The sequence below is a fragment of the Salmo salar genome, chromosome 18 (assembly GCF_965601325.2).
Source record: "Salmo salar chromosome 18, fSalSal1, whole genome shotgun sequence".
Lineage (NCBI taxonomy): Eukaryota > Metazoa > Chordata > Actinopteri > Salmoniformes > Salmonidae > Salmo > Salmo salar.
The window spans coordinates 57,357,791-57,372,389 of NC_138308.1; the positions used below are offsets into that span (position 1 = coordinate 57,357,791).

The 14,599-nt window shown below is 46.1% G+C and overlaps 1 protein-coding gene across 6 annotated transcripts in view; it reads right to left on the reverse strand.

Moving 5' to 3' along the window:
* exoc6 (exocyst complex component 6) overlaps positions 1-14,599 on the reverse strand; it is a 388,637-nt gene that overhangs the window by 153,274 nt on the left and 220,764 nt on the right. For all 6 annotated transcript variants that reach the window (XM_082965010.1, XM_082965008.1, XM_082965009.1 and 3 more), the window contains 4 exons: positions 13,316-13,471; positions 7,406-7,474; positions 4,580-4,663; positions 3,279-3,446 (listed from right to left, as the gene is read on the reverse strand). In XM_082965010.1, the coding sequence (XP_082821136.1) occupies positions 3,279-3,446; positions 4,580-4,663; positions 7,406-7,474; positions 13,316-13,471 (477 nt within the window). The remainder of the gene's footprint in view (positions 1-3,278; positions 3,447-4,579; positions 4,664-7,405; positions 7,475-13,315; positions 13,472-14,599) is intronic.

Sequence of the window (14,599 nt, forward strand, 5' to 3'; positions counted from 1 at the left end):
GGCCCTTGGTGTTGGGAATGATACGTGGTATCTAGGCCCTTGGTGTTGGGAATGATAAGTGGTATCTAGGCCCTTGGTGTTGGGAATGATAAAAGGTATCTAGAAGCCTTGGTGTTGGGAATGATAAGTGGTATCTAGGCCCTTGGTGTTGGGAATGATAAGTGGTATCTAGGCCCTTGGTATTAGGAATGATAAGTGGTATCTAGGCCCTTGGTATTAGGAATGATAAGTGGTATCTAGGCCCTTGGTGTCGGGAATGATAAGTGATATCAAGGCCCTTGGTTTTGGGAATTCTAAGGGTATCTAGGCCCTTGGTGTTGGGAATGCTAAGGGTATCTAGGCCCTTGGTGTTGGGAATGCTAAGGGTATCTAGGCCCTTGGTGTTGGGAATGATAAGTGGTATCTAGAAGCCTTGGTGTTGGGAATGATAAGGGTATCAAGGCCCTTGGTGTTGGGAATGCTAAGTGGTATCTAGGCCCTTGATGTTGGGAATGCTAAGGGTATCTAGGCCCTTGGTGTTGGGAATGATAAGTGGTATCTAGGCCCTTGGTGTTGGGAATGATAAGTGGTATCTAGGCCCTTGGTGTTGGGAATGATACGTGGTATCTAGGCCCTTGGTGTTGGGAATGATAAGTGGTATCTAGAAGCCTTGGTGTTGGGAATGATAAGTGGTATCTAGAAACCTTGGTGTTGGGAATGCCAACGGGTATCTAGGCCTTTGGTGTTGGGAATGATAAGTGGTATCTAGTAACCTTGGTGTTGGGAATGATAAGTGGTATCTAGAAGCCTTGGTTTTGGGAATGATAAGTGGTATCTAGACCCTTGGTGTTGGGAATGATAAGGGTATCTAGGCCCTTGGTGTTGGGAATGATAAGTGGTATCTAGGCGCTTGGTGTTGGGAATGCTAAGGGTATCTAGGCCCTTGGTGTTGGGAATGATAAGTGGTATCTAGGCCCTTGGTATTAGGAATGATAAGTGGTATCTAGGCCCTTGGTGTCGGGAACGATAAGTGATATCTAGACCCTTGGTGTTGGGAATGATAAGTGGTATCTAGGCAATTGGTGTTGGGAATGATAAATGGTATCTAGAAGCCTTGGTGTTAAGAATGATAAGTGGTATCTAGGCCCTTGGTGTTGGGAATGCTAAGTGTTATCTAGGCCCTTGGTGTTGGGAATGATAAGTGGTATCTAGGCCCTTGGTGTTGGGAATGATAAGTGGTATCTAGGCCCTTGGTGTTGGGAATGCTAAGTGGTATCTAGGCCCTTGGTGTTGGGAATGCTAAGGGTATCTAGGCCCTTGGTGTTGGGAATGATAAGTGGTATCTAGGCCCTTGGTATTAGGAATGATAAGTGGTATCTAGGCCCTTGGTATTAGGAATGATAAGTGGTATCTAGGCCCTTGGTGTCGGGAATGATAAGTGATATCAAGGCCCTTGGATTTGGGAATTCTAAGGGTATCTAGGCCCTTGGTGTTGGGAATGATAAGTGGTATCTAGAAGCCTTGGTGTTGGGAATGATAAGGGTATCTAGGCCCTTGGTGTTGGGAATGCTAAGTGGTATCTAGGCCCTTGGTGTTGGGAATGATAAGGGTATCTAGGCCCTTGGTGTTGGGAATGATAAGTGGTATCTAGGCCCTTGGTGTTGGGAATGATAAGTGGTATCTAGGCCCTTGGTGTTGGGAATGATACGTGGTATCTAGGCCCTTGGTGTTGGGAATGATACGTGGTATCTAGGCCCTTGGTGTTGGGAATGATAAGTGGTATCTAGAAACCTTGGTGTTGGGAATGATAAGTGGTATCTAGAAGCCTTGGTGTTGGGAATGATAAGTGGTATCTAGGCACTTGGTGTTGGGAATGATAAATGGTATCTAGAAGACTTGGTGTTAAGAATGATAAGTGGTATCTAGGCCCTTGGTGTTGGGAATGATAAGTGGTATCTAGGCCCTTGGTGTTGGGAATGATAAAAGGTATCTAGAAGCCTTGGTGTTGGGAATGATAAGTGATATGTAGAAGCCTTGGTGTTGGGAATGATAAGTGGTATCTAGAAGCCTTGGTGTTGGGAATGATAAGTGGTATCTAGAAGCCTTGGTGTTGGGAATGACAAGGGTATCTAGGCCCTTGGTGTTGGGAATGATAAGGGTATCTAGGCCCTTGGTGTTGGGAGTGATAAGGGTATCTAGGCCCTTGGTGTTGGGAATGATAAGTGGTATCTAGAAACCTTGGTGTTGGGAATGATAAGTGGTATCTAGAAGCCTTGGTGTTGGGAATGATAAGTGGTATCTAGAAGCCTTGGTGTTGGGAATGATAAGTGGTAGGGGGGCCTTGTTCCTGGCAGGCCCTCCCAGTGAGCAGCATTGAGCAGGGCTCCACTGGTCTAATGAAGAGCTCCGGTCATCGCAGCCTAATGGGGACAGATTGGAACAGTAACAGCAGTGGAAGTAGTGTGAATATGGTAACAGGGCTATGTGCTCTGAGGCGTGGAGAGAGAGAGAGAGGCAGCAGGGGCCAGGCAGTCGGACATCAGTCAGGGATGATGGTAATATATCAGGGCTGGGACTCACGGGGTCTCACAGCCTGGGTCATGGGGGCCAACAAAGGCCTGGTCAAACCCTACTGCTTAGGGTTAGTGTGACTGCTACTCTGGTCCTCTCTCACCGCTGAGAGACTTTAGCCCCCTGCTAGGAGGCTTTCAATGGCAAAAAGACACAGGGCTGAGCACTCCATGACCACACAGACCTTGTCGAGCCGGGACACTCACTCCCACTCACATACAGGTGTGTGTTAGCTGTACTCACAGAGTGTGTGTGTACTCACAGTGTGTGTGTGTGTACTCACAGTGTGTGTGTGTGTACTCACAGAGTGTACTCACAGAGTGTGTGTGTGTGTGCTCACAGTGTGTGTGTACTCACAGAGTGTGTGTGTGTGTGTACGTGTGTGTACTCACAGAGTGTGTGTGTGTACTCACAGAGTGTGTGTGTGTGTGTACTCAGAGTGTGTGTGTACTCACAGAGTGTGTGTGTGTGTGCTCAGAGTGTGTGTACTCACAGAGTGTGTGTGTGTGTGTACGTGTGTGTACTCACAGAGTGTGTGTGTACTCACAGAGTGTGTGTGTGTACTCACAGAGTGTGTGTGTGTGTGTACTTACAGAGTGCGTGTGTGTACTCACAGAGTGTGTGTGTGTGTGTGTGTACTCACAGAGTGCGTGTGTGTGTGTACTCACAGAGAGCGTGTATGTGTGTGTACTCACAGAGAGCGTGTGTGTGTGTGTGTGTGTACTCACAGAGTGCGTGCGGAGCACGGCAGTGATCTTAGACAGGGCCATGTTCCACAGTTCATCAGTAAAGGCTCTGGTCAACAGTCCCTGTGTGGAGTGCAGAACGTGATCCTCCACCAGGAAAAAGCCTACGATCTGATTGAAGTAGCGCCGGTAGCCCTCCACCGTCTCGTGCTGGACCAGGAAACAAACCACAACATTATACATGGAGGTTTGGAACAACTCATCAAGGCATGGAGAAGAGGAGGGGAACACAGAGGAGGGGAACACAGAGGAGGGGAACACAGAGGAGGGGAACACAGAGGAGGGGAACACAGAGGAGGGGAACACAGAGAAGGGGAACACATAGGAGGGGAACAGAGGAGGGGAACAGAGGAGGAACACAGAGAAGGGGAACACAGAAGGTGAACACAGAAGGGGAACACATAGGAGGGGAACACAGAGGAGGGGAACACAGAGGAGGGGAACACAGAGGAGGGGAACAGAGGAGGGGAACAGAGGAGGGGAACAGAGGAGGGGAACACAGAGGAGGGGAACACAGAGGAGGGGAACACAGAGGAGGGGAACACAGAGAAGGGGAACAGAGAGGAGGGGTACACAGAAGAGGGGAACAGAGAGAAGGGGAAACACGGAGGACGGGAACACAGAGGAGGGGAACACAGAGGAGGGGAACACAGAGGAGGGGAACACAGAGGAGGGGAACACAGAGAAGGGGAACACAGAGAAGGGGAACACAGAGAAGGGGAACACAGAGAAGGGGAACACAGAGAAGGGGAACACAGAGAAGGGGTACACAGAGAAGGGGAACACAGAGGAGGGGAACAGAGAGGAGGGGTACACAGAGAAGGGGAAACACAGAGGACGGGAACACAGAGGAGGGGAACACAGAGGAGGGGAACACAGAGAAGGGGAACACAGAGAAGGGGAACACAGAGGAGGGGAACACAGAGGAGGGGAACACAGAGAGAGAGAAACAGAGGAGGGGAACACAGAGGAGGGGAACACAGAGGAGGGGAACACAGAGGAGGGGAACACAGAGGAGGGGAACACAGAGGAGGGGAACACAGAGGAGGGAACAGAGAGGAGGGGAACACAGAGGAGGGGAACAGAGAGAAGGGGAACAGAGAGAAGGGGAACAGAGAGAAGGGGAACACAGAGAAGGGGAACACAGAGAAGGGGAACACAGAGAAGGGGAACACAGAGAAGGGGAACACAGAGAAGGGGAACACAGAGAAGGGGAACACAGAGAAGGGGAACAGAGAGATGTAGAAGAGAAAGAATGAAGAGATGGTTGTTTCCCTTCTCACCATGTTAGACTGGGGCTGCAGCACCAGCCTGGCCTGTTTTTTCCTCTGCTTCCTGTAGTAGTTCTCAAATGTCTCTCTGTCCCCCTAGAGACAGAGACGGAACAACGAGCCAGATGGTTCACTCCACGTAGAAATGTGAAGCATCCGGATTGCATTTCCACTCACTACCAAATATGGTGATCAAATCAAATCAAATGTATTGATAAAGCCCATCTTCTTACATCAGCTGATGTCTCAAAGTGCTGTACAGAAACCCAGCCTAAAACCCCAAACAGCAAGCAATGCAGGTGTAGAAGCACAGTGGCTAGGAAAAACTCCCTAGAAAGGCTGAAACCTAGGAAGAAACCTAGAGAGGAACCAGGCTATGAGGGGTGGCCAGTCCTCTTCTGGCTGTGCCGGGTGGAGATTATAACAGAACATGGCCTAGATGTTCAAATGTTCATAGGAAGTCCAGGAAGTCCAGTGGCCGGCGGTTGGGAGAACGTTGGCCGACATTCGGTAAATTGTCATTGGTGAAACATTTGATCTCATTATAGTTTTCTGTTCCCAAAAATCTATAATCTGTTAAGAACAGAGGACTGCGTTTTTTTGAAGCCTTCACCCTAGTTTCTAAAAACGCCATTGTTTAGGAGTGCAAGGACGAAGAGTTATTGTAAATGCAGACTGACAAGCCCTTATCCTCTATGGGCTAGGCGGGACGAATTCGTCCCACCTACGTAACAGCCACTTGAAGCCTGTGGCGCGATTTTCAAAACCTTAAAAATCCTATTACTTCAATTTCTCAAAAATATGACTATTTTACAGCTATTTAAAGACAAGACTCTCGTTAATCTAACCACACTGTCCGATTTCAAAAAGGCTTTACAACGAAAGCAAAACATTAGATTATGTCAGCAGAGTACCAAGCCAGAAATAATCAGACACCCATTTTTCAAGCTAGCATATAATGTCACCAAAACCCAGAAGACAGCTAAATGCAGCACTCACCTTTGATGATCTTCATCAGATGACAACCCTAGGACATTATGTTATACAATACATGCATGTTTTGTTCAATCAAGTTCATATTTATATCAAAAAACAGCTTTTTACAATAGCATGTGATGTTCAGAACTAGCAAACTTCCGGGGAATTCGCTAACATTTTACTAAATTACTCACGATAAACGTTCACAAAAAGCATAACAATTATTTAAAGAATTATAGATACAGACCTCCTCTATGCACTCGATATGTCCGATTTTAAAATAGCTTTTTGGTGAAAGCACATTTTGCAATATTCTAAGTACATAGCCCAGGCATCACGGGCTAGCTATTTAGACACCTGGCAAGTTTAGCACTCACCATAATCATATTTACTATTATAAAAGTTTGATTACCTTTTGTTGTCTTCGTCAGAATGCACTCCCAGGACTGCTACTTCAATAACAAATGTTGGTTTGGTCCAAAATAATCCATCGTTATATCCGAATAGCGGCGTTTTGTTCGTGCGTTCCAGACACTATCCGAAATGGTAAAGAAGAGTCGCGCGCATGGCGCAATTCGTGACCAAAAAATTCTAAATATTCCATTACCGTACTTCGAAGCATGTCAACCGCTGTTTAAAATCAATTTTTACGCCATTTTTCTCGTAGAAAAGCGATAATATTCCGACAGGGAATCTCCTTTTCGGCAAACAGAGGAAAAAATCACGAAGGCGGGGGCGTTCGGGTCACGCGCCTAAGCCCAGAGTCCCTTGATCGGCCACTTGAGAAAGGCGATAATGTGTTTCAGCCTGGGGCTGGGATGACGACATTCTGTTTTTTCCCGGGCTCTGAGCGCCTATGGACGACGTAGGAAGTGTCACGTTAGAGCAGAGATCCTTAGTAAAAGATAGAGATGGAAAAGAAGTTCAAGAAATGGTCAGACAGGCCACTTCCTGTAAAGGAATCTCTCAGGTTTTGACCTGCCATTTGAGTTCTGTTATACTCACAGACACCATTCAAACAGTTTTAGAAACTTTAGGGTGTTTTCTATCCATATGTAATAAGTATATGCATATTCTAGTTACTGGGTAGGAGTGGTAACCAGATTAAATCGGGTATGTTTTTTATCCAGCCGTGTCAATACTGCCCGCTAGCCCTAACAGGTTAACCAACAGGTGTAGACCTCACAGTGAAATGCAGACTGACCAGCCCTTAACCAACAGGTCGAGACCTCACAGTGAAATGCAGACTGACCAGCCCTTAACCAACAGGTGTAGACCTCACAGCGAAATGCAGACTGACCAGCCCTTAACCAACAGGTGTAGACCTCACAGTGAAATGCTGACTGACCAGCCCTTAACCAACAGGTGTAGACCTCACAGTGAAATGCAGACTGACCAGCCCTTAACCAACAACGCAGAGCTTAAAAGTGAGACTATTATTTGCTAAATAAAAAAGGAAATAATTACACAACAATAACATGGCTATATACAGGAAGTACCAGGTAATAACATGTCTATATACAGGAAGTACCAGGTAATAACACGGCTATATACAGGGAGTACCAGGTAATAACATGGCTATATACAGGAAGTACCAGGTAATAACATGGCTATATACAGGAAGTACCAGGTAATAACACGGCTATATCCAGGAAGTACCAGGTAATAACACGGCTATATACAGGAAGTACCAGGTAATCATAGCTATATACAGGAAGTACCAGGTAATCATGGCTATATACAGGGAGTACCAGGTAATAACATGGCTATATACAGGAAGTACCAGTTAATAACATGGCTATATACAGAATAGGGTGCCATTTGGATGGCACAACAAGTAACAATAAATAGTGTACATACCAGAACGGTGTAGATGTGGAGACATCTGTAAACAGGAGAGAAGTCCACCAGGTCCTGGGCTGTTAACACCTGGGAGTTTAAACCACATTACGTTAGTGAACCACAGTCAGGAATCAGGAAGTTAAACCACGTTACGGTAGTGAACCACAGTCAGGACTCAGGAAGTTAAACCATGTTACGGTAGTGAACCACAGTCAGGACTCAGGAAGTTAACCTCTTGACGGTCGCCTAGGATAGGGGGCGCTACAGCGATTTTTGAAAAAAATGTGTGCCCATTTTAAATGGCCTCCTACTCAAACTCAGAAATTAGGATATGCATATAAGTAATACTTGTGGATAGAAAACACCCTAAAGTTTCTACAACTGTTTGAATGGTGTCTGTGAGTATAACAGAACTCATATGGCAGTCAAAACCCCGAGACCGATCGTAACAGGATGTGGAATTCTGAATTGCGGACTCAACTTCATCACTTTGCCTATAAATCACATCGTGAGCAATGGTTCATTGAGCACTTCCTATTGCTTCCACTAGATGTCCCCAGTCTTTACAAAGTGATTTGAGCCTTCTACTGTGAAAACTGACAGAATGAGAGTCTGTGGAACGTGGTCACATGAGGAGGGCCATCACCATTATGACGCCGGCGCCCCTGGCTACCCTCCCCTTTCGAAACGTTTTGAAAGACAATGCAATCGTCCCCCTTGAATGTTATTGGAGCTCTGGTTGAAAAAGGCCCTAAAGATTTATGTTATACAACGTTTGACATGTTTGAACGAACCTAAATAAAAAAAAAAAAAATGCATTTTGTTGAGAGAGAAGTCCCGCGGCCGACGGAGCTTTTGGTGCAGCCTTCAGAATGCGCTAACAAGAACAAGCTATTGGGACGTAAAGGATGAACTTTTTCGAACGAAAATACATTTGTTGTGGACCTGGGATTCCTGGAAGTGCTTTCTGCTGAAGATAATCAAAGGTAAGGGATTATTGACAATAGTATACAAGAGTAGATTTGATATGCGATTGTTCCAAGATGGCGCTGACCTGTAACGGTAGCCTATTTTTCTGAGTATCGCATCCCCTTTTATCGCAAAGTGTGATTACCCAGTAAAGTTATTTTTAAATCTGGCATTGCAGGTGCTTTCAAGAGATGCTAATCTATAAATCTTAGAATGACAATATTACATTGAAAAAATGTTTTCGAATAGTAATTTAGTAAATTGTAGCGCTGTTTCACCGGACGCATTTGAGGGAAAATAGTCAACGTTACGCGCCGATGTAAAATGCTGTTTTTATATATAAATATGAACTTTATCGAACAAAAGAATGCATGTATTGTGTAACATGATGTCCTAGGTGTGTCATCTGATGAAGATTGTCAAAGGTTAGTGCTGCATTTAGCTGTTTTTTGGTTATTTGTGATGCATGTGGTTGGTCGGAAAATGGCTATGTGGCTACTTTTACGATATACTCCTCTAACATAATCTAATGTTTTGCTTTTGCTGTAAAGCCTTTTTGAAATCGGACAACGTGGTTCGATTCAGGAGAGGTGTATCTATAAAACAATATAACATAGTCCTATATTTGAAAAAAAAAAGAATATTACATTTTGTTATGCTAATGGCGATAGGATATTTCGCTGGATGTCTGCTGGATGTCCGTCCCGCATACGGGACGAGCCCGACCAGGGGTTAAACAATGTCACGTTAGTGAACCACAGTCAGGACTCAGGAAGTTAAACCACGTTACGGTAGTGAACCACAGTCAGGACTCAGGAAGTTAAACCACGTTACGGTAGTGAACCACAGTCAGGACTCAGGAAGTTAAACCACGTTACGGTAGCGAACTACAGTCAGGACTCAGGAAGTTAAACCACGTTACGGTAGTGAACCACAGTCAGGACTCAGGAAGTTAAAACACGTTACGGTAGTGAACCACAGTCAGGACTCAGGAAGTTAAAACACGTTACGGTAGTGAACCACAGTCAGGACTCAGGAAGTTAAACCACGTTACGGTAGTGAACCACAGTCAGGACTCAGGAAGTTAAACCACGTTACGGTAGTGAACCACAGTCAGGACTCAGGAAGTTAAACCACGTTACGGTAGTGAACCACAGTCAGGACTCAGGAAGTTAAACCACGTTACGGTAGTGAACCACAGTCAGGACTCAGGAAGTTAAACCACGTTACGGTAGTGAACCACAGTCAGGACTCAGGAAATTAAACCACGTTACAAATCAAATCAAAATGTTATTAGTCACATGCGCCAAGTACAACCTTAAAGTTAAATGCTTACTTACAAGCCCCTAACCAACAATACAGTTAAAAAAAATACAGATAAGAATAAGAAATAAAAGTAACAAGTAATTAAAGAGTAGCAGTAAAATAACAATAGTGAGACTATATACAGGGGGTACCGGTACAGAGTCAATGTGGAGGCTATATACAGGGGGTACCGGTACAGAGTCAATGTGGAGGCTATATACAGGGGGTACCGGTACAGAGTCAATGTGGAGGCTATATACAGGGGGTACCGGTACAGAGTCAATGTGGAGGCTATATACAGGGGGTACTGGTACAGAGTCAATGTGGAGGCTATATACAGGGGGGGGTACCAGTACAGAGTTAATGTACGGGGGCACCGGTTAGTCGAGGTAAATTGAGGTAATATGTACATGTAGGTAGAGTTATTAAAGTGATGATAACAACAGAGAGTAGCAGCGGTGTAAAAGGGGGGGAGGGGGGGGCAATGCAAATAGTCTGGGTAGCCATTTGATTAGATGTTCAGGAGTCTTATGGCTTGGGGGTAGAAGCTGTTTAGAAGCCTCTTGGACCTAGACTTGGCGCTCCGGTACCGCTTGCCGTGTGGTAGCAGAGAGAACAGTCTATGACCAGGGTAGCTGGAGTCTTTTACAATTTTTAGGGCCTACCTCTGACACCGCCTGGTATAGAGGTCCTGGATGGCAGGAAGCTTGGCCCCAGTGATGTACTGGGCCGTACACACTACCCTCTGTAGAGCCTTGAAGTTGGAGGCTGAGCAGTTGCCATACCAGGCAGTGATGCAACCAGTCAGGATGCTCTCGATGGTGCAGCTATAGAACCTTTTGAGGATCTGAGGACCCATGCCAAATCTTTTCAGTCTCCTGAGGGGGAGGAATAGGTTTTGTTGTGCCCTCTTCAAGACTGTCTTGGTGTGTTTGGACCATGATAGTTTGTTGGTGATGTGGACACCAAGGAACTTGAAGCTCTCACCCTGCTCCACTGCAGCCCCGTCGATGAGAATGAGGGCGTGCTCTGTCCTCTTTTACCTGTAGTCTACAATCATCTCCTTTGTCTGGATCACATTGAGGAAGAGGTTGTTAACCTGGGACCACCCAGCCAGGTCTCTGACCTCCTCCCTATAGGCTGTCTCGTCGTTGATCAGTCCTACCACTGTTGTGTCATCGGCAAACTTAATGATGGTGTTGGAGTCGTGCCGGGCCATGCAGTCCTGAGTGAACAGGGAGTACAGGAGGGGACTGAGCATGCACCCCTGAGGGGCCCACGTGTTGAGGATCAGCGTGGCGGATGTGTTGTTACCTACCCTCACCACCTGGGGGCGGCCCGTCAGGAAGTCCTCCAGTTGCAGAGGGACGTGTTAAGTCCCAGGGTCCTTAGCTTAGTGATGAGCTTTGAGGGCACTATGGTGTTGAACGCCGAGCTGTAGTCAATGAATAGCATTCTCACATAGGTGTTCCTTTTGTCCAGGTGGGAAAGGGCAGTGCAATAGAGATTGCATCATCTGTGGATCTGTTGGGGCGGTATGCAAATTAGAGTGGGTCTAGGGTTTCTGGGATAATGGTGTTGATGTGAGCCATGACCAGCCTTTCAAAGTACTTCATGGCTACTGACGTGAGTGCTATGGGTCGGTAGTCATTTAGGCAGGTTACCTTAGTGTTCTTGGGCACAGGCACTATGGTGGTCTGCTTAAAACATGTTGGTTTTAAAGACTCGGACAGGGACAGGTTGAAAATGTCAATGAAGACACTTGCCAGTTGGTCAGCGCATGCTTGCAGTACACGTCCTGGTAATCCGTTTGGCCCTGCGGCCTTGTGAATGTTGACCTGTTAAAAGGTCTTACATCGGCTGCGGAGAACGTGATCACATTCGTCCTAAACAGCTGGTGCTCTCATGCATGTTTCAGTGTTATTTGCCTCGAAGCGAGCATAGAAGTAGTTTAGCTCGTCTGGTAGGCTCGTGTCACTGGGGAGTTCTCGGCTGTGCTCCCCTTTGTAGTCTGTAATGGTTTGCAAGCCCTGCCACATCCGAGGAGCGTCAGAGCTGGTGTTGTACGATTTGATCTTAGTCCTGTATTGATGCTTTGCCTGTTTGTTGGTTCTTTGGAGGGCATAGCGGGATTTCTTATAAGCGTCCAGGTTAGAGTCGTGCTCCTTGAAAGCGGCAGCTCTAGTCTTTAGCTCAGTGTGGATGTTGCCTGTAATCCATGGCTTCTGGTTGAGGAATGTACGTACGGTCACTGCAGGGCGACGTCATCAATGCCCTTATTGATGAAGCCAGTGACTGATGTGGTGTACTCCTCAATGCCATCGGAGGAATCCTGAAACATATTCCAGTCTGTGCTAGCAAAACAGTCCTGTAGCTTAGCATCTGCTTCATCTGACCACTTTTTTTATTGATCTAGTCCCTGGTGCTGGTACCTGCTTTAATTTTAGCTTGTAAGCAGGAATCAGGAGGATACGATTCTGGTCAGATTTGCCAAATGAAGGGCGAGGGAGAGCTTTGTATGCCTCTGTGTGTTGAGTAAAGGTGGTCCAGAGTTTTTTTCCCCTCTGGTTGCACATTTACAGGCTGATAGAAATTTGGTAAAAACTGATTTAAGTTTCCCTGCGTTAAAGTCCCAGGCTACTAGAAGCGCCGCCTCTGGGTGAGCGTTATCTTGTTTGCTTATGGCGGAATACAGCTCATTCAATGCGGTCTTAGTGCCAGCCTTAGTCTATGGTGGTATGTAAACAGCTACGAAAACTCTCTTGGTAGATAGTGTGGTCTACAGCTTATCATGAGATACTCTACCTCAGGCGAGCAAAACCTTGAGACTTCCTTAGATATCGTGCACCAGCTGTTATTTACAAAAATACATACTCCGCCGCCCCTTGTCTTACCAGACGCCGCTGTTCTGCCCAGCCGGTACAGCGTATAACCAGCCAGCTGTATGTTGATAGTGTCGTCGTTCAGCCACGACTCCGTGAAGCATAAGATATTACAGTTTTGAATGTCCTGTTGGTAGTTTAATCTTCCTCGTAGGTCATCAATTTTATTTTCCAAAGATTGCACGTTTGCCAGTAGAATAGAAGTGGGGGTTTATTCGTTCGCCTACGAATTCTCAGAAAGGCAGCCCGCCCTCTGGGCCCTTTCTCTCCGCCTCCTCGTCACGCAAATCACGGGGATCTGGGCTGTTCCCGAGGAAGCAGTGTATCATTTGCGTTGGGCTCGTCAGACTCGTTAAAGGAGAAAAAGGATTCTGCCAGTCTGTGGTGAGTAATCACAGTCCTGATGTCTAGAAGTTATTTTCGGTCATAAGAGACGGTAGCGGCAATATTGTGGACAAAATAAGTTACAAACAACACAAATAAAAAATAAATAAAAAAACAATCGATTGCGGACATGTAAAACATCAGCCTTCTTCTCCGGCGCCATCTTACAATGTAGTGAACCACAGTCAGGACTCAGGAAGTTAAACCATGTTACGGTAGTGAACCACAGTCAGGACTCAGTCATTCACTCATTTCAACAGTTTCATGATCACTTTGGCTTTTCTTATAAATAATGTACAGGGTGCCTTCACATTAAGTGTGGATAACTTCAACGTGTTGTTTTAATACTGGACCAGAGAGTATGAAAAAGAGGTCTGAAAAGACTCACCTCCTCCTCTGATTGGTCCTCCTCCACTCCCTCCTCCGCCGCGAGGCCGTTGTGCTGCGTTGGCGTCCGGCCATTCAGGGAGTAGACTGGCTTGGTGTAGCCCATACCACTGTCCTGCTTCTGAACCACACTGTTAAACGTCCTGTGCTGCTGAGCCTGGGAGGTACAAACAACACAGTCAGACCTCTCTCCTTCTCAGAGGACACTTCCAAAGCTTCCTAGCACATGATCAGACATATTTTTGTTCATTTTCTACAATAGATTGAATTATTTTTTTTTTCACCGTTATTTAACCAGGTAGGCTAGTTGAGAACAAGTTCTCATTTACAACTGCGACCTGGCCAAGATAAAGCAAAGCAGTTCAACACATACAACAACACAGAGTTACACATGGAATAAACAAAACATACAGTCAATAATACAGTAGAACAATAAGTCTATATACAATGTGTGCAAATGAGGTAAGATAAGGGAGGTAAGGCAATAAATAGGTCATGGTGGCGAAGTAATTACAATATAGCAATTAAACACTGGAATGGTAGATGTACAGAAGATGAATGTGCAAGTAGAGACACTGGGTGCAAAGGAGCAAGATAAAAAAATAAATACAGTATGGGGATGAGGTATTTGGATGGGCTATTTACAGATGGGCTATGTACAGGTGCAGTGATCTGTGAGCTGCTCTGACAGCTGGTGCTTGAAGTTAGTGAGGGAGATAAGAGTCTCCAACTTCAGCGATTTTTGCAGTTCGTTACAATCATTGACAGCAGAGAACTGGAAGGAGAGGCGGCCGAAGGAGGAATTGGCTTTGGGGGTGACCAGTGAGAAATACCTGCTGGAGCGCGTGCTACAGGTGGGTGCTGCTATGGTGACCAGTGAGCTGAGATAAGGCGGGGCTTTACCTAGCAGAGACTTGTAGATGACCTGGAGCCAGTGGGTTTGGCGACGAGTATGAAGTGAGGGCCAGTCAACGAGAGCGTACAGGTCGCAGTGGTGGGTAGTATATGGGGCTTTGGTGACAAAACGGATGGCACTGTGATAGACTGCATCCAGTTTATTGAGTAGGGTATTGGAGGCTATTTTGTAAATGTCATCGCCGAAGTCGAGGATCGGTAGGATAGTCAGTTTTACGAGGATATGTTTGGCAGCATGAGTGAAGGATGCTTTGTTGCGAAATAGGAAGCAAATTCTAGATTTAATTTTGGATTGGAGATGGTTAATGTGGGTCTGGAAGGAGAGTTTAGAGTCTAGCCAGACACCTAGGTATTTGTAGTTGTCCACATA